The sequence below is a fragment of the Oryzias latipes genome, chromosome 9 (assembly GCF_053564925.1).
Source record: "Oryzias latipes strain Hd-rR chromosome 9, Olatipes_Hd-rR_3.1".
In the NCBI taxonomy this organism is placed as follows: domain Eukaryota; kingdom Metazoa; phylum Chordata; class Actinopteri; order Beloniformes; family Adrianichthyidae; genus Oryzias; species Oryzias latipes.
The window spans coordinates 16,363,274-16,382,915 of record NC_136245.1 but is presented as its reverse complement, the minus strand read 5'-3'; the positions used below and the strand labels follow the sequence as shown (position 1 = coordinate 16,382,915).

The 19,642-nt window shown below is 39.6% G+C and overlaps 1 protein-coding gene across 2 annotated transcripts; it reads left to right on the top strand.

The window, feature by feature from the left end:
* Positions 1 to 685: 685 nt before the first annotated feature.
* Positions 686 to 19,214, top strand: slc33a2 (solute carrier family 33 member 2). Of its 2 annotated transcripts, none has more exons than XM_004072693.5 (6): positions 686 to 872; positions 1,356 to 2,166; positions 10,101 to 10,248; positions 12,185 to 12,285; positions 14,268 to 14,377; positions 15,774 to 19,214. In XM_004072693.5, the coding sequence occupies exons 2-6, from the start codon at positions 1,467 to 1,469 to the stop codon at positions 15,978 to 15,980; spliced, it is 1,266 nt and encodes a 421-aa protein (XP_004072741.1). In that variant the 5' UTR covers positions 686 to 872; positions 1,356 to 1,466; the 3' UTR covers positions 15,981 to 19,214. The 2 variants fall into 2 exon arrangements, with proteins under 2 accessions (XP_004072741.1, XP_078808896.1); XM_078952770.1 differs by having other exon boundaries at positions 729 to 857.
* The last annotated feature ends 428 nt before the right edge of the window (positions 19,215 to 19,642 follow it).

The following is a 19,642-nucleotide window of genomic DNA, read 5'->3' as shown; positions in this document are numbered from 1 at the left end:
CAATTTTGAGCCAGGTGTCAGCTCAGACAAGGTAAACAAAGACCTACATGGATCTAGTCGCCTACAGGTGGATGCATCTCAGATAGGCGCAAAGCACGGAGCTTGTGGCCCGCCCAGCATATTTTCTGTCACAAATACAAAAAAAAAATCATACAAAAAAAACATTTTTTTATAAAGATTATATAATTTATTTTTTATTTTTTGTCTTCTCCTGATTTACAACAATTTAAATAAAGAAATACTCAGAAATACAATATTGAACTTAATGTTCTTGAGACTTGTTTTCCATCATCAGTAAACTGCCACAAGAACATGCTAAACAGAAAAACTCAATTTTTTTAATGGAGTGGGTCTTTAAAACAATAAACATGACTATGACTGTTAAACTATAATTACACAGTGTTGGTATGCTGAAAATGTGTCCATAGATTTAATTTTATTTGATTCTTCTTCTTGAATTATTTTTTAAGGGGCAGGCTTTAATAAGCCAAGCGTCTGCCTCCTCCCTTTCCATTTTCATTTGTGTTTATATTATTATGATTATTACTATTATTGTTATTACTATCATGTTGACTAAACGTTATCATTTAGATGTTAGAAATAAACTTTAATAAATAAAAAACAAAAGAAATGGGTAACTATTCGTTTACTACAGAAGATGGCGCTGTTGTCCCAGATTCAAGCAGCTGCTTTAATTTTTTTTAAGGAAGAAGAAAAAAGGGTTTCACGAGAGCTCCCCCGGTTTATTCCTCTCAAAGGAGGGATTGCTGTCACAGAACCTGGCAACTTCAACTCTCATACAGCCCCAATCTGTAAACAAGCGAAGGACCCGGTGCTGTGAGCTAAAGCTGACCGAAGTAACGTCCTCCTCTGTACGTGTTTTATGTTTGACACCGGGTTAAAACCTATAGCAACATAATTCACTTCTGCGACAACACATGTCATGAACGACGTACTGAGTAAACGTGTTTAGCTAGTTATTAACTCCACTTAGCACGAGTCTGAGCTAACCCGCTATGTAACCCTGACTCTGTCAATCGTTACCTGCAAACCAAAATGAAGAAAGTCGTGTTTGAAATGTTAACTCTCTTTGAGAAATACCTTAAATTGTGTTATTACTGAGCCCGTGAAGGGTGTCTGTACGCCGGCCTGTCGGTCGCCAGAAGTAGAGGAGGTGCTTGGTCGTAACTGAGCTGGTGAAGCAGTAAAAACTGCAGCGAGAACCCAACCTTTTAAGGCTGCTCCCCTGAATCAGCTGTCACATTCTAGCCTCTCAGTACTGCATAACCCCAGGATCAAAGTTGGCGCCACAAAATAAAACGTCTTTACCTTTTTTATTTCTTTTTGTATTTCAGGTCAGCCCATCTGTATCTTCAATTTCCTTTTTCAGTCCATAATAATGCCAGCGACCTGACCCATGGAACCTCCCAGTGGCTGCTTAAGTCAACCTTTTCTGGATCTAGATCATGAATGACAAACTGGTCTTCCTTGGACTGCTGTATTTCGTCCAGGGCATCCCCTATGGTCTCCAGTCCTCTCTGCTTCCTCTCTATCTGCGTGGAGCTGGTCACTCCCTTACCCGCATAGGGTTCACCAAGATCCTCTACTTTCCTTGGGTACTCAAGGTACTGTGGGCCCCTTTGGTGGACCGGGTCGGCACCAAGCGTCGGTGGGTGGTGGCGACGGTGTGTGGCCTTGCTCTGACATGCCTCAGCAGTGCTGCTCTGGCCCCAGAGGCACATATCTGGGGGGTAGCTGGAACCCTTTTGGCAATGAACACCCTAGCGTCTGTTCAGGACATTGCTGTAGACGGAGCTGCTGTGGGGCTGCTGAAAGGACGTGGGGAGTTGGGGTTGGGTAATACAGCGCAAGTTGTAGGCTATAAAGCTGGGTCAGTGTTCGCAGGAGGCGGACTACTGGCTGTGATCGATGTGGCTGGATGGAGCTGGATGTTTGTGCTGCTGACGTTTGTATACTCAGGGATGGCCCTGTTTGTGTGGGGGACCCCAGTTCTGGACCATGAGACGGTTCGGGGCCAGCAGGCGGATGGCACCAAGAGAGGAGGGCAAGGAGGTGAAGCCTTGAGGCCATGGAGGATTTGGAGGAAACTGCTGGCGGTTCCTGGGACACCGTGGACAGTCCTGTATGTGCTCACCTACAAACTAGGTAGGTCCAAACCATACGCACAAACCTTTCACACACTTTTGAGATTGCGATTAAAAATAAACTTTTGAGTACTAGGTGCATTGTTTATGCAATTTTTATTAACTTTTTACAATAAAGGCGTGACTACTTTTCTTTAGGTCTTTAGCTGTTCTTTTGTCATCTTATTTGTTTTTTCAGTTAAAGTTTTACAAATGCAAAAAAAAGCAGCTGTGTGTTTTATACATATAACAGGTAAAATCATTTTTAAATGAAACTAAAATTATTTTCAAAAATGTGCACTTTAAAGTCCCAGCATTGGATAGGTTTTAGATGTAGTAAAAAGTGATTGCTCGTTACGATGACAGAAGTCCTCAAATATACAATGTCCAAGAAACACGTTTAAATTAAAAATAGAACTTTAGATGTTCTGACTAGCAGATTCCAGAGTCAAAGATGTGCAGAAAGGTTTAAAAAAAAATGGTTTATTCATACAGCTGTCTCATGAAATGTGTCATCATGCATTCATTTCCATTTGCATATGCAAACTGAAATCGTATCGCTAATTTGTTATAGCAGTCAAGGAAATTGAAATATGTTCTATTCATCCACGCATTTGTTAGTATTTGTAATGTTTGGAGGCTAGAATGAAATACCAGAGATTCTTTAGAATTGCCTTTCATTCTGCCATATTTTAATCCTGTGTTGGCCGGAGTTCACCACTAGATGTCTCTGTTGGTGTTTCTGCAAAGACTAAAGGGAATTTTTTAGACAAAGTTGAGGTTTGAGGGGAAGATATTGTCTAAATGAAGTTTTTTGGTTGTTGTTGTGTTATCAAGCAGGGTCAGTGTTTAAATTGAAAAACTCGTGATAATTACTCGTTTTAAAATGTATAATGTAACATCATTTCACTTTTTTTTTTTAAATTAAAAGTCCAGATTCGGCCATAATAAGTCTATGCATTCAGTTTGAATGCATTCCAGATCTAAAGAGCAGGTTAACTAGGTTTAGAATAGTCAGTCCTGTATGTGTGGGAGTGAGAGTTGATATGTCCAGAGTTTGGTGTTTGGCAGCAGAAGGGGATTATGTAAGGATTAGAGCGTCTTTGTGTCTGTGTCATTCTGAAGCTGAAATGGAAGACGGCGTATCCTGCTGATGTGCGTTTACGTGGATATCTGTATGTGGGTGGTGGGAATATAATTGTCTCCTCGCATTTGCACAGCCTTTGCTTGTGCATCTATGTGCACGCCTTTTGTTTTGTTTTTTTAACTGTTTGTTGGTGAGCTTGTGTTTTTGAGAGAGTGTAAAGGGTGGCTCAGTAATCGGATAAAATCCGGCAGACGACACTACTAGACTAAATATGAAGGCTGGCTGGACCCTCTAATCTGTCTAGGGAGCCCCCCCCCTCCAACAAACACTCTCTCTGACACACATACACACACACATATATAAACGTCCCTATTGGCTAATGCTCACAATTACAACAATAATTACTCTGAATGGCACGATTTAACAGTTATATCACTTGTTAGCATTTGCTGTTGTAGTAATTGCAGTATTGTAGTATTTTCTACCTTTGCAGAAAAAAAAGGAGCAACGGTCGTCTCATATTTTAGATTGGGCCTTAATATGCCAGCATAACTGTCTGTGTGAGACAGTATTGTTTTTGTTTCAGAGCTACGTTAGTGTGAGACTGGTAATCTGCCGTCTGAACCCCCCATTTTTCCCACTCACACAAATGCACCGTCTCCTCTATCCCCAATGCACTCCGAGCAGAGCTTCACCCACCGTGACCCGTGTGCCATCTGAGGCCGATGAAGGGAGGGGTGGGAAGGAGGCAGGAGAAATGGAAAAAAAGGAAAAGGATGCAAACAACGGAGGTTATATTGATGGTTTCATTATCATGGAAAAGGTTACCTGCTATAATATTTGTGTGAATATCTTACCACATTCTTGTATGTGTGTTTTTAAAAATGGTCCAATAAAAAAATATTAGTTTTGCCATATTTTAGTGAATGACAGTTGAATTTACCTCACCTCTAGAAAATTACTCTTTACTGTTATAAGACAAGAAAGCCATGGAGCAGGTTAGTGTTTATGGATGGTTAAACCATGGTGACTCCTGGATGAATTTGACAAATTTAAGGTATTTATTAAAAAAATGTAACTTAAAATTTAATTTTAACCCAGAACCCAGATCCATTTTTTCTTAAAGGAAAATTATCTGGGATATGCCACAGACCAAGTGGACCACAGAACACATTTGGGATGTTTTTCAGGGTTTTTATGGGTTAAATCTAAGTGAAATCTGCATCAGAGAACATGCAAAGGTCAAATAAATCCCAATTATCTACTAAATGTGCTATTTTAAAGAAGAGTAAAGATCCAAGAGATTGAGTGCATTGAAAAAAACAAAAAAACTTACCTTGTAAGTACCTAAAATGTGTACAAATCTGCTTGTTAAATGAAACAGTACTACATCATAAATGGTTCCAGTTTATGGAACTTAACAGGTGGAGGGAAATTAATAGGAATTATTTATAACAAGAAGATATTTCTGTCAGGACTGCATTTATTTTATTCAGCAGTTTGACAAGAAGATGTTGGAAAGATGAGATGAATGTACTGAATCACTTGGTGTCCTAAAAGTGATATTAAGGGAAAAAACAGGAGTATTGAAATTAATTTTTAAATCTTTTTATTCACAAGTGATTAAGTTATAAATCTTTACTTAAACATTTTTTATTCACGCATAAATTATAAATTATATAATAAGTTATATATTATATACCTTTGTTCTTGAAAATGTTTTTAAGCATTGGCTAGTTGCATAAATTGTGTTAAAAAGTTGGATGCTAAAGTTTCATTATTTTCCTTTAAAAAAATACCTTGTTGACATTTGAGGAGACCAGAAAAAGGCCCTAAAGAATCTATTTGGGTTGGTCAGCATCAGTCTGGAATCACGACTTTCCATACAAGCTTTAAATGCACTGGACAATGCAAAGCTGCATAAATTCATCATATTTCCCTAGGAAAAGTTGGTTAATTTAAAAATGTGTATACGTAAATATCTTAATGCATACCTAATGATCACAAATGCATGGATGTATTGAGCCCTGCTCAAACATTAGATATATATTAGTCTGCATTCATCTATTGTGCAAAGTGATTATGTCATTCTGAAGGCTGACTGTGTCCTCAGTGATCTCTGCTGCTCTGTCAGCTCTTTTGTTTAAGCCACAATGTCAGGCTTTCACCTCACTGTCCTCGTTGACCTCTCACCTTTTTCTTAAGCTTGTCCTTCTGCCATCTCACTCTGTGCTTCTGCTATCCTCCTGCTGCACACACGTACACACAAGTCACACCACCTTGGAATGATTTACGCTTTCAAGTAGCACTTCAAATCTACAGCTTAGTAGAAAATATAATAAGTTTCACTAATGCTGGGCGTCTACTGCCTTTCATTTCCTGACTCTAATAGGTGCATGGAAATACATTAAAACCCCCCTTTGGTGCAAAGGTCTATTGTGACACAGCATTCTGCTGTGGCGCTGTAATGATTTCTCCAGTTGCTCGCTCCAGACCACTGTGCTAAGCATGTAGCTGAGAGGATCGAGACGTTTGTGCAAATGTCCGTCGATGTTTTACCATCTGCTGAACATAGGTGTGTAGGGACGTTGTTTGACTTTACATAAAAGGTAGCAGAAGGGAAGGGCTATGCACTGTGGCACACTGCATTCCAACTAGAAGGTCCTGGTTCACCTCCCAGCTGGGACCTCCCTGTGTGGAGTTTGCATGTTCTCCTTGTGCACACGTGGGTACAAAAACATGCTTCACAGGTTGATCGATTACTCTAAATTGTCTCCAGGTGTGACTGTGAGTGTGTATGGGTGTGTGATTGTGTAACCTTGCGATGGGCTGGCGACCTGCCCAGGGTCTACCCCACCTTCGCCCAACAGTAGCCAAGTTGGGCTCTGGCACCCCATGACCCCGAAAGGTAAGATAACGCAGGTTTAGAAAATGCATGGATGATAGCAGAAGGGGAGAGGAAAATCAAATTCATCTTTTTTTTTTTATAATATATAGAAATTAAGTTGTTTTTGGTTTGGTGACTGCATGTCTCCTAATAAGTTCCATTTGATGTTGTGTGCAGTACTTGATTGTCATAACTTCTACATTTGCATCTTCCTCACTTTATTCTTATATCTATACTCATTTTGTTTTCCTCAGTCATACTGTCTATTTCTTTAACCATCTGGTGGATTCTGGTCATTTATTCATTAATTCATCTTCTAAACCTGTTTTTTCCCTTTCGGGGTCATGGGGCTGCCAGAGCCTATCCCAGCCACTGGTGGTCGAAGGCAGGAGACATCCTGGACAGGTCGCCAGGGCCACACTCACATTCACACCTATGGAAACGTTAGAGTTACCAGTTAAACCTATGAAGCATGTTTTTGGATGGTGGGAGGAAGCCAGAGTCCCTGGAGAAAACCCACGCATGCACATGCAAGAGAACATGCAAACTCCACACAGAAAGGTTCCCCCCATTGTGTCAGGTGGGGGAGGTTGACGAAGGACCCAAAATGCAGAGACGGGAGGCAGGTGGTTCCAAGTAAAGGGGGTTTTAATTCTACAAACATAAACGCTGCTGAGCAGGGAAAAACAAACAAAACCAACTCCGTGGTAACTAGGTAGATGAGGAATCAGACGGTTTGGACCAGCACAAGAGGAAGACAGAGACAAGACTTAAATATAAACAGAACTGACAAGACACAGGTGAAAATGATCAGGAGAGATTGGGACCAGGGAAGTAAAACTCAAAACTAATGCATACATGAAACCTACAAAATAAAACAGGAAACAGAACTCAAATAATGACGGAATAAAAACTAGGCAAAAATCCCAAACCATGACACATTGGTGTTCTGTTTCAGGTCCCCCAGCTGAGACTTGAACCGAGGACTTCCTTGCTGTGAGACAATAGCGCTAAACACTGCGCAGCCCAGATTCTGGTCACTTAAATTAAAAATATTAGACTAAATAGATCAAGTTAATGAAGAAGTCTGAAGACTGAAACATCTGTTCTTTTTTTCTTTTTCACAGTGCAGGCAACAACACAAAATGACAAGACAGATAAAAATGCTCTCAGTATTTCCTAAATTGTTTAATGGTTAGTCATCAACTCTGATCAATAACAAATTGGGTTTACAAACAACTGCCTGGAGATTTCATTTAGTGCAGCTACCACATGCAGATTTTCTTTTAAATAAAAAGATATTTATTAACTATGGCAAAGAAATAGATTAAAATGCCACTATGACATTCATTTTAGGTATGTGTGAATTTTTTCTTTAAAAAAAAGAATTAAACAACCCAAACTAATAAAAATCCTTTCATTTTTGCATTTCTGAGTATTTCAAACTGTAGCAAAAGACGCTTGGTTTGAATGAATGAGCCGTTGTGATGTCACTAAAGCCCAGTAGCGCGTTGCGCAAGCTGCCTGATCTGCCCCTCCCAGTGTGCACAAGCTCAGGTGGGGAGAAGAGAAGATGGTACACTGCTGCGTTCCCCGCACTTATTTTAAGTGCGTCCAAGGCTGGATTTTGTCGTTTGCCACACGTATTTTAAACTAAACTTAAAGTCCTAAACTTAACCCTACCTCTGGCTCTGCACATATTTGGAAAATTACGTGTGACTATTGGCTTTCTTTATGGCATTTAATTTCATTTGCTGTTCAAGTGAATTCAACAATCTGCATGTGCTAGCATCAAATCCATTCTGAGCCACCACAAGTGCTGCTTGCTGCAGCAATGTAGAAAGATTACAATGTAATTATAATTAAAGGGCAGGGTTTGGTGCACACACTTGTTTTTGTCCTTGTGAATGTTTTTCAAAGTGTTGATTTGGAACCAAAAATATGTCACTTTTCTCAGTTTCTTTATCGGCAAAGATGAACTTAGTTAATAGACACTGTCAGTGTGTGTCTTTTGTGCCCCCCACTTGTGTTAAGCTCTTCACTCATGCTATCATCATCATATAGGGGGGGACTACTCAGCTCAGCGCAGAGGCTTCAGATAAACATTTTAAGACATTTAGGTTGTGGGATTTTGGTTTACAACTTAACTTCATAATCAGCATTAAAACGCCACTGAGAACGTTTATTAAAAAAATTGTCATAAGGGGACTTTAAACACACCAAAAACTTGATTTTTTTTTAAAGTGGGTCTTTAACACTAGAGTAAATAAGCAATGCTTTGCTTGTGTAACAAGTCTCCCAGTGATTACCTGGTGACCTAACCTTTCTGCAATTACATTTTAAATGGGCTTCAGTCTGGAAGTTAAAGAAATAGCCACTGGGCAATCTCAATTCAGGGAAACATTATCACAGACAGAATAGATTTGTTCTCCTTTGTAGACAGTAGAAATAATCTTCCATACTGCTACATGTGCTGATGAGCCCCCAAACCCACCTTGGCAAATGAGGTCATTTGGGAAACAATTTGTGGTTTTGTTTATTTTCAATTTCTAGATTTTTCGTATCAAAAGTTGGAAAATATTCTGTATTTTGCTAGCACACATGACAGGAAAGCCAGGAAAGACATGTTAACTTCTTGTTAAATTATTGAAATTAGAAATAATTAACAAAGTCATTAGTTCAGTTTTGTGCATTAGCTGCATCTGTTTTAGGTGTAATAATATCTTATATGAATGATAGTAGTGCCTCTCCTTGAAGGTTAAAATGAGGTGACAGCTTTAGCGCATAAACTGTATGATGCATTTACGATTATGACGAGAAAGACCTTTGTTGTTAGCAGTGGTGTCAGTTTGTGACTCCCTTGCGTTTTTTTCTCGTATTTTATTAAAAGATGAAGCATAGCACATTTGTCTCCCAGCAGCCAGAGATCTTTATGTTTGGCTAAATTAGTTTATATGACACACAGTCAGTCCTGTTTATGTTTGGCATCTGATCTTCTCCAGCAGTGAAACACGAGCGGCAGAAGTGAGGGACAAATGTTTGCAGCGCAGAAAACCCACATGTCCTCCACTTTTCTGCAAGGTTGTCACACCACTGTTACAGCAGTGACAATCTAATTCTGCCGCTGCTCTTCCCATCACTGGGAGCTTCTCTGCTTTCTCTTATGGTTTTTTCTTCCTCACTCTGTTTCATCTGTCTTTTTACCCTCCACTTCTATTTTTGTTTGTCTCCTGGCTGGCTGAGTGTGTGACTCGTCTGCTGTGTTGTGTCGTCTTTGACAGCAGTCTGGGAGCCGAGCTGTCACTCACCCGGCTCCTCAGTCCCACTATCTTTTTGAAGTCGGTCTCCATTAATATAATAATACCGTGTAGTCGGCGCCACTGAATGCGGTGAATGTTTTACTGTAATGTTCAGCAGAACACTCCACACCGCTCAGAGAAAGTCTCCCTGCCTGACAGAAACTTCAGTTTTTACCGAAACGCCTTTGTGAGGTCTGTTTCATCCGTGGAAGTTTTCTGTTTTCCGTCGTGTCTTCGTTTTTGTGCTTTAGGAAAAGTGCCAAGCCCCTGTCTGATAAAAGTGATTGAGAGGGTTCTTTTGCTTGTCAAGCATCTATTATTGACACTTAACGGGAATAGGCCAAGGTGTGCCGGAGAGTTTGCTCTGTCTGATGGTGCCGTCGTCATCTCAGGGAAGCAGGTTTTTAGGGGCTCCTGCTAAACTTCCTCGTCATACTTCTTTGTCACGATAATAGATATGTATTCAGGAATGATCTGATATTTTGAAGGTTTAAAAGTAGATTTTTTAAGTCATTGGCATAAAGCACTTTTGTTTATTTTACTTTACAAAATGGGATTCAAATTTTAGCAGAAGATGTAATCACATTTGTCTTGTCCTATTTTTATTTTATCGTTTGTTTACTTTAAAAACTGTTTTTCTTACCTTTTTCTGTTGTTTTTTCCTTCTTTGTCCCATGTTGCAGGTGAGCAGGGAGCAGTTACCATGTTTCCTCTCTTCCTGCTGGATCATCACATGACGGCAAGAGAGCTTGGCTTCTGGAATGGGGTGATCTCAATGGGCTTCTCCATCTGTGGGTCTTCTCTGGGAGGTCTACTTCTTGCACAGTTCAGGTAGTCTTGATGCAAAACTAATAAACCAACAGATACATTTTGAAAAAGGGTCAAAATGTGATTAAAAAAAGAGGGCAATTATCTGTGGACATTTGGAGCCGTAGCTTAATAATGCCTAAGTTTGCTTTTACCTCCTAGGACTGTTGGTTTGGGGACAAAAAAACTGAGTGTAGGATTATATATGCATGGTCTTGTCCTGTCCGGCATGTTTGGTTGTCTGTCCAGGATGTGATTTATTTAAGATCGACTCCAATCATCTTTTGATCTGTATTAAAAGCATTCCCAGGGGTCTTTTAGGATGTATTCAGACTGCGAAAAAAAGATCTCTTCACTCATTGGTCAGGAATTACGAGGGCGTGGCTAAGCAACTAGTGGCAAAAATTATTGAAGTCCTACACTTTTAGTTCATTCAAACTTTGCTCAGAAATTTTGAACGTCTATATGAAAGTCAGTCAATGGAAATAGTTTCTGCAGAGCAGCAGGAGTTCATTACAAATTCACCTCTGAGTTGTGGTCGGGACTCTTAGTGCAAAGCAACCCCGCCCCCCTTCCCTCCCCGTTTCAGAGCAGCACATGGATTTTGTGGCCCACCCAGCATATTTTCTACGTCACAAATGAGCACTTTTTCAAACAGCATTTTTCATCTGCTCCTGATTCACAACAACCTGAATAAAGAAATATCTAGAAAGGCTATTTAAAGCTCAAGTTTCCTTATATATGTCATCATAAGGAAAAATGAAAACACCAAAAACATTTTTTTTTTTAAGTGGGTCTTTAAACAGCACGATGCAAGTATGGCTCTGTGTTATCGAAAACAAATCTATTAAAGACAGAAATATAATGATGCATGCACAAAAGTACACCTAAATCTAAAATATTGCAAGACAAAATGCCATATTTACAAACCTTCTAGGCCAAAACAATCCCTTTGGTTCTTTACTGTTTTTTGACACTCACACATTTATGCACAGAGGAACGGCTGTCCAGTAGGCTGTTGTCCCACCTCTAAAAGCTCTGTTGGAAGGTCTATCCTCTCCACCATCAGAAACGGCTGACTGGTCAGCGAGTGACCCCTTTAGGACGACCATTGGCAACCTGAGAACGTAGCCATTCTTATCTGGGCTTGGCCCATGTGAGGTGGCAGCCAGGCAGGTTTTTCTTTCTCACACACACACACACACACACACACAAACCTCAGCATCTCTTGAGAGTGTGTGTTATGAAAGACCATCATTGAGAAGGAAGGTTAAGGAGCAGCAAAGAGAAGAATGTCTTTAGCATGTGAATGGTGCTGGGTTGGTTTTCCAGTCAGGCAGGTAAGGAGAAGCCAGAAGTCAAGAGAAGAGGCGGATGGAAGTGTAAGCACAAACGATTTAACAAAAAAAAAAAAGTTTAGTGTAGAGTCCGATTAAAATGCAGGTAAGTTGATGTTGGTCATTAAAAGTCTGTTAAATTATAAATCTTGTGGCAGGCGTCTTCTCCCTCACAACCTTTTTTACACATAAATAATTACATGCAAAAAGGCATAAACAAACACACAGTCTCTTGAGTGGCAGGTATCCTCTGAGTGATTGGCATTGTTAATCCCTGTTGTCACACAATAGTGTCAGCACAAGCATGTGTGGATGTGTGTTTGGATGTATGTTAATAGTCATTAATTATCGTCTTCATGCTGGGGTTCTCCTTAGGTTATTGATTACGTCACTAACCGAACCCACAGGGGGATGATATTCTTGTTCTGACAGCGAATCAATTAGTCTCTGGTGACTTGTTTACTAATGAATATGCACGTTTAAATGTTGGTGCACGTCCCTGTGTGTTCTTTCAAATGCTGCAGTGTCACCCAGGAGTTTGTCATCACACATCATTGAAATAATATCTGATACTTACCTTGTTTGCTGGTCTCTCTTCCCCCCCCCCCCCCCCCCCCCTCCAGCATTGGGGCTCTGATGCGACGTGTGTTTGTGCTGCGAACCATCAGCATGGTCTTCCAAAGCTCTCTACTCACCGTGCTAGAGCCATCACCACTCATGAAAGGTCAGAAAGGATCCAAAGATGTCCGTAACCTGAATATTTATGTTATTTTTTGGAGCAAATCTTATTGGTAGCTCACACAGGAAACATTTTACTGAAAGAAGAAGAAGAAAATCAGGTAAATATTGATGGACAGAACAGACATGTGAGGCCAACAGTTTAAACTATTTTTTTATTGGTTACATGAAATCTCCTAAAACTAAAGGCTTTCCCCATCCTGCTCTAAAAACCACTAGAGCTTTGAGGCTTAGTCCAACAAAAACTATAGCAAATGTTAGTGTTCAAAATTAGGCAAAGTTTATTTTTTAAACAAATTGCACTTTTCTTAAAAACCAATAGTACAACAGTGGGATGGGTGCATGCTGGTGCAGTGGTTAGCCTTCTTGCCTCACAGTGACAAGACCCTGGTTAAAATCCAGGCTGGGATGTTTCTATGTGGAGTTTTTGTGTTTTCCCATGAATGCTTAGATTTTCTGCGGGGACTCTGGCTTCCTCCCACAATCCAAAGACAAGCTTCTTTGGTAAATTGGTGATTCTAAATTCTAAATGGGTGTGGGGGTGAGGCCCTGCAGCAGACTAGCAAGCTGTTCAGGGTAAACCCAACAGCTTCACCCAACAGTTTGAGTTAGCTCTAGCAGCCCAAAAAGGAACTTAGCGGTTCTGAAAATGGATGGATGGACAATGTGGTCATTTGATAAAAAGTGAGACAACTTGTTTAAAAGACAACAGCTGACACTGATTCAGACTCTAGAAACTAGGGCTGCACGATATGAGGAAAACTCACGATATTTGGGATATTAGTTATCAATATTGCGATACATGAACAAATAGCAAAACAACCAGAAACATCCATTCCATTTCACTGCAACAGTTTAATTTAAATAAGAGTCAACATACCTTTAATTAATTGAATGAAACTAGTCTACATGGGCGGCACACATCTAGCAAAAAAGGACGATTTATTGTGCAGGCCTACTAGAAACCATCACATTTTTGCCAAGATGTACATGAAAGCTTCATTTTATAAATTTAAATCAAAAACTATTTTTGCCAAAAGGATGTCTGTTTGGATCAACATTGAAGCAAATTTGTTGGGAACAAAAAGCTTTCAAAATTGTGGAATGAATTTACCACAGATCTTATATTTTGCAATACTGTTTAAGGAAGGGCAACCTTTTTAATTTGACATAGAGTTGATTAAACCCATTACCTACCGTGTCTTTACGACTTTGTGGACTGGCAGGCATTAGACGATACTAATGAACTCTTCTTAGGTTCAGTATATGAGAAAAATGCACAGTATTTCTGCTGTGGAGTGTGAGTAAAGGGTGCTGTGGGGATTCACAGACAGGACAGCATTCAGTTTCATCTGACACACCAGATTGCGTTGCAAAGCCCGTCTTGCAAGCTACGGGATTCACTTCCGCATTATTCATTTCTGTAAGAAATGCCTGTTCTTCCATCAAACGTGTCAAAAGTATGAGCTGAAGCTCTTCCACTCAAACCCCAGAACAAAGGTTTCCGAAAGAAGAAACTCCAAAACAGAGAAACATTCACTTTCAGATGTTCAATATTACATGATAACATTCCACTTCCCACTCTATCAGTCTGATCCGGCGGTGTTGTCTGTGTGACTCCACCAGACTGGCGTTGCTGACTGAAGAGTCTTATTCTGCAAAAAACTCTGGCAGCTGGAGTGAATAATTCAGTGTTTGTGGGAGCAGTGACAGATAGGCTGTGTGGTTCCTCTGTGTCACCCCCACCTCCCCAACACTGCTCTGCCACTTCCCCTCAGAGGATAACTCATTGTGTTTTGGGGGGTAGTGGCACTTCAGCTTACCTTTTCTTGCTGTTTTAGTCTTTCTGCTTTGACTTGATCAGTAAGTCGACAGAGCACCACAGAGTTTTTCTGTGTCGCTGCTGGTTCTCTGTTGTTGGATGGAGATGTTTTATGATGTTTTATCGACATGTATGTCTCTACTCAGGTATGGCAGTCCTGAGCATGAGTGTTCAACACTTCCTAGGTGGACTGATCACCACTCTCACCTTCACTACCATGATGCATTGCACTCAGAGGGCAGAGGAAAGCATTCAGGTAATAGTTACTACTGTGGTACAACAATATTATTTCTTGTCACTCTGCTTTTTTGTGTGGAGAGTGTAGATCCCCAGCATGTAGATCACCACACCAGCTTGCACCTGTTGGGTTTCACTATCGGTGTCCTCTCGGCACAGGGGAGCTCTAAACGTTTTCTTTTCTGCTCTAACTTTTTCCATCCTCTCTCGTTTTCTCCACTTTAGCGTAACTCCCTTTGTCCCCGTTGTAATTGGGGCATCTTTGCCTGGAGGTGATCGTTGTTCACACAGCCATTAAGATGTCATTCAGTCAATCTCTGAAGGTGACAAATTATCATTTAAATTGCCGTGAGTGTTAATGTACAGAAGAGAGGCAAAAACATCAACAGGCTTCATCTCATGTATCAGGGTTCCTTCTCGGAATAATACACAGTAAAGGGGAATGATCACAATGGTCCATTCATTCAAGATGTTCCTATGGCATATATTCTTTTCACTTTACTGCATTTGCTTTTTAGTGAATGATGGATATATGCGCACACAGGACAGAAGCATTAGCTCGCCTGCGCGCTGTGTGTGTATATATATATACATATATATATTTATATGCGTGTTAATGAAAGTAATGTTATCCAGGGGCAGAAAGCTGATAGTGTGAGTGCTTGTTAATGATCCCTGGGAGAAAGAGAAAAAACTGCTCAGAATAAAGACACTCCATTTAGATTTGGTCTCACAGGCTTTTGTAGTTTGTTGCGTCTGATATTTTTTTTCTGTGCTTGTATGTAGTTTGAACGCTGATGGATCCCCAAGGAAATAAACATAACCGTGTTGGTTTGTTTGGGGCCACCCAAGATTGAAATATGTCCATATAGAAGCATAATTAATTAGGGCGGTGTGGGTTGCAAGTGTGCTTCTTAGTATCCTAGAGAATGGCTCATGAGCTCAAAGGCAGAGGAAGGAAGTTCAGAGAGATTAGGTAATCTGCCCTTCTCTTTCTCCCTCTGTTTCTTTCACTCCATCTTGAAAGCTGTAAGGCAGGGATCAGATACTCCTCTACATCTGGCCTTTTGCCATCATTTCAGGCTGAAGTCTCACGCTTCCTCTTTCAGACCTGTGTTTTTTCCACTGTCCTTGTCCTCTGTGGAGCATTTTTCCTTTAAATGTTGAATTACACATCTTTTCCCTTTTTCTCTGTCTCTTGTGACTAATTGTAGTCTGCGAAAGCTTAAAGCTAGTCTGCTCGAGTTTCCTTCTGTACTGTACACAGTGTTGCTTTTTCCTTTTGCTAAATCAAACACCCTTATTTACTTTCTTATCTCTCACTTCTCCCACCTTTCTTCTCTATTCTTTCATTTTTCTCCACCCCCTTCTTCTATTTTCCTTCATGTAACTCTTGGCTGCCGTTCTTCTTTCAGGCCACCCACTACAGCTTTCTAGCGACTCTAGAGGTGCTGGGGAAGCTGATGTTCGGAGCGCTGGCTGGAGGCCTGGTGGACTGGTTCGGGTTCCAAGTAGCTTTTCTGTTCTTTCTCAGCCTCTCTGCAGGGACAGCTCTTCATGTGTGGACAGCTACTTTCACCGGGGCTCTTCGAGAGCACCAGCTGAAAGAACAGCCCAAATAAAACCATACTGGAAAGGTTCTGATCCAATGCAGAAGATGATGCATAACAATTGTATTTTAAACTTGACTGTGAGAACTTCAAGAAGAAAACAGGATTCTTAAATCTCAATTTAGTTTTTTTTGTGGTTTTATTGCCAAATTGGGTTTAACATAATAGTTTTCATTTAAATAAGTCTTAATAACGTTTTGAATTTTCTTTGTAGGTTAGCATTAGTATTTTAATAATAGCTATTTAGCCACAAAAAATCCAACCACAAGAGCAAAATTTAGCTAATTTTGTGTTTTTTTGCATCCTAGTAATTATGAAAGAACACAATTCAAAGGCCTCTTAAATACTATATACAGCTTAAGTAACCTGAGCTTGAAAGATCAAAGTTAAGTGACTCCAGTTTAGTAGAAGTCTACAAAAAAGGGAATAGGGAAAAAGGATGTGTTCCTATTATGGGAGAGGGTTCAAGCATTTGATGATAGTTTTTCCATATTATGGTTGTTAGAATTTTAGTTCTCTTTTATTAAAACATAGCATACTTTTTTCAAAGTAGCACAACAAAAGCACAAAGAATGGCCACTAAAGTCAACATTCACTTTTTGACTCTAAAAAAACATAAATATCCAAGAATCAGTAAAGTCAAAGCAATTTTTTAAATGTTCAATACCACTTTAATATCATTATAAGCCATTAATGAGTGATACCATTGTCCAGGTGAATACTCGATTCTGATTGGCTGCTGGGTGTGGATTAAAAAGTGATATACCACTGTGATAACCGCACAGCTAAAAAAGAAGTTCCGGTCACATAGCATGAATGTTCTATATCACTGTGCTGGCTTCTTTAAAACAATGAAACATCTGACATGACGCTTTATTTATAACATCATGACGATCGCTTTCCTTTGCCGCTGCAGTCGAGATCGGAGGTTGGTGCATGTTGTCACGGTAACACGACTCTCGCGCTCCACCACACCACGCAACAAATAGTCAGCTTTTTGTGAAAAAAGCGATCCAAACCAAAGCAATAAGAAGAACTAAAGTACTGAAGTACTAAAAACTGGTTAAATATTATTTTGTAAGTGACCATGGTATAAGCGGGTCAATGGCCTTTCTAGTGTGCGCTATCAGCATTAAGTCACTTTGTGGAAGCAAAAAGTTGCTTCCACATAGTGCGTTCATTTCTGATAATGCACACTTCGTCGGCCATTAACCCTTACATCGCCCCTCTTCCCTGTTCATTATTTTTTCCATGTTTTCCACACTTAAATGTTTCCTATCATCAAACAGATTTAAATATCAGTCAAAGAAAATACAAGTAACAATAAAATGTGATAACTTGCTATGAGTCTCTCACAGCGCTGTGGAGGACTTTTAGCCTACTCATCTTTGCACGATTGTTGTAATTCAGCAAAATTGGAGGGTTTTCGAGCATGGACTGCCTTTTTAAGGTCACGCCACAGTACTCATTAGGATATTTTATAAGGAAGTGTCACATATGTTCTTTTTCTGAAATCCAGTGTTACTTTTATGCCAGAGATAATGGGATGCAGACCTTCCAAAAGGTTCAACTTTTGTCTCATCAGACCACAGAGTATTATTACAATAGTCTTGGGGATTATCAAGATGTCTTTTGGCAAAATTGATGTGAGCTTTAATGTTCTTTTTGCTCAGCAGTGGTTTTCGTCCTGGAATTCTACCGTGCAGGTCATTTTTACCCAGCGTCTTTCTGATGCTGGAGTCATGAACACTGACCTTAACAGAGTTGAGTGAGGCCTGCAGTTCTTTGGATGTTGTTTTGGGATCTTTTTTGACCTCTTGGACGAGTCTTCCCCGAACTCTTTGGGTAATTTTCCTCGGCTGGCCACTCCTGGAAAGGTTCAATACTGTTTCATCCTTACTCCATTTGTGTATAACGGCTCTCACTGTGCTTCGCTGGAGTCCCAGAGCTTTTGAAATGACTTCATAACCTTTTCCACTCGTTAGATCTCTATTACTTTCGTTCTCATTTGTTCCTGAATGTCTTTAGACCTTGGCATGATGTCTAGGTTTTGAGGATCTACTTTGCCTTATCAGGCAGGTCTTATTTAAGTGATTGCTTGATTGTAGACAGGTGTGGCAGCATCAGGGTTGGGTGTGGCCAGAGGATTTGAAGTCAGGTTTGATAACCCACAGTTAAGTTAGGTTTTACCAGAAGGGACAATCAGTTATTCACACAGGGCAATAAAGGTTTTTTATTTTTTTTCCCTTTAAAAATAAAAACAATTATTTTTAAAACTGCATTTTTTTGTTACTTGTGTTGTCTTTGACTCATATTTAAATGTGTTTGATGATGGGAAACCTTTAAGTGTGGAGAACATGGAAAAAAGAATACATCTTGATTACGGGAACAAACTTCCTCACACCACTGTAGCCAAAAGCTTTTTTGCTACACTTTTTGTTGTATCTGTGTAGAAGTTAGTCAGTCTTTCATGTTTTATGGTTTACAGTTCAAAAATGTAAATCTCTGTTACCTCTTTTCTCTGGATGGTACGTTGGAAATGCACAGAATGCACAGTAAATGAACCAAACGAAATAATTGTTTCTCAGCTGTGATTAAAAATTATTATTCCAATCAGTAGGTTTGCATTTGCTGAGGCTTTGTCTGTAAAGGAAAGCGTTTATGAAGTTCAGCAGTTGCATAAAGAGCACTCATGGAAGTAGTGAACTGCTTATTGCAGGAGTCAAATAATCATTTCTGTAAGTGGACAGAGTGGCAAAGTGATTCTCCGCCTTACATAGTGCATGGTGCCATCTTTTCTTTGTTTGTCTCATTAAAAAAAATGAAAACGTCCATATACAGTCACACTAGATAATACTGTAGTTCTTTTATACATGAAAAAAACTAAAGATGTAAAATTACAAAATATTTAGCCAAACCATATGGTAATTATTTATCCCAGAAGAAAGTTCTTCCAGCAGTTTTAAATACAAATAGAAGCACTTTTTTTTATTTAGAAGAATGTATAGATCGAATTTAAGTCTTACATTTTTTCACTATGCAGGTTCAAGCCAGCAATTGTGCTGGTATGCCAAAATGATTTAAATAAAGGCATTTCAATAGGTTCAACTAATTCAAACAGCTGGGCTTTTCATCTATTCAAATAATCGGTAGCAAATAAGTCCATGTTACAAAATTGCCAAGCACATCCTGGTCTCAGCTGGTATGTTGCCTGAGATGTTGAGAAAATAAAGCTGTTCAATGAAACTTTGAGTCTGTTTTTATTGGTGGTTCTTACTTTTAATCTCTAGATTCCACTGCGGTTTCTGCCTGTGTGCTATAGTGGGGTTAAGGTATGTTAGCATGGTATGTTACTGACTGGAAATTAAGAAAACATTTCCATTTCAGTTTACCAGTCTGGTGAGAAGCAAATAAGTATTTATTCAACCACCAATTATGCAAGTTCTAATACTTACTTATATTATGTTTATCAACTAATAGAGACAGAATGGCGGAAAGAATCCAGAAATCACAGTTTAGGATTAACAAAAAAATGTATAACAGGTAAATATCTTGGTAAAATAAGTATTTGGTAATTTACAAACAAGTAATATTTCTGGCTCTTACATACTTGTAACCTCTTTAAAGACCCACTCCATTGAAAAGTGTATTTTAGGTGTTTAACAGCATTTTTC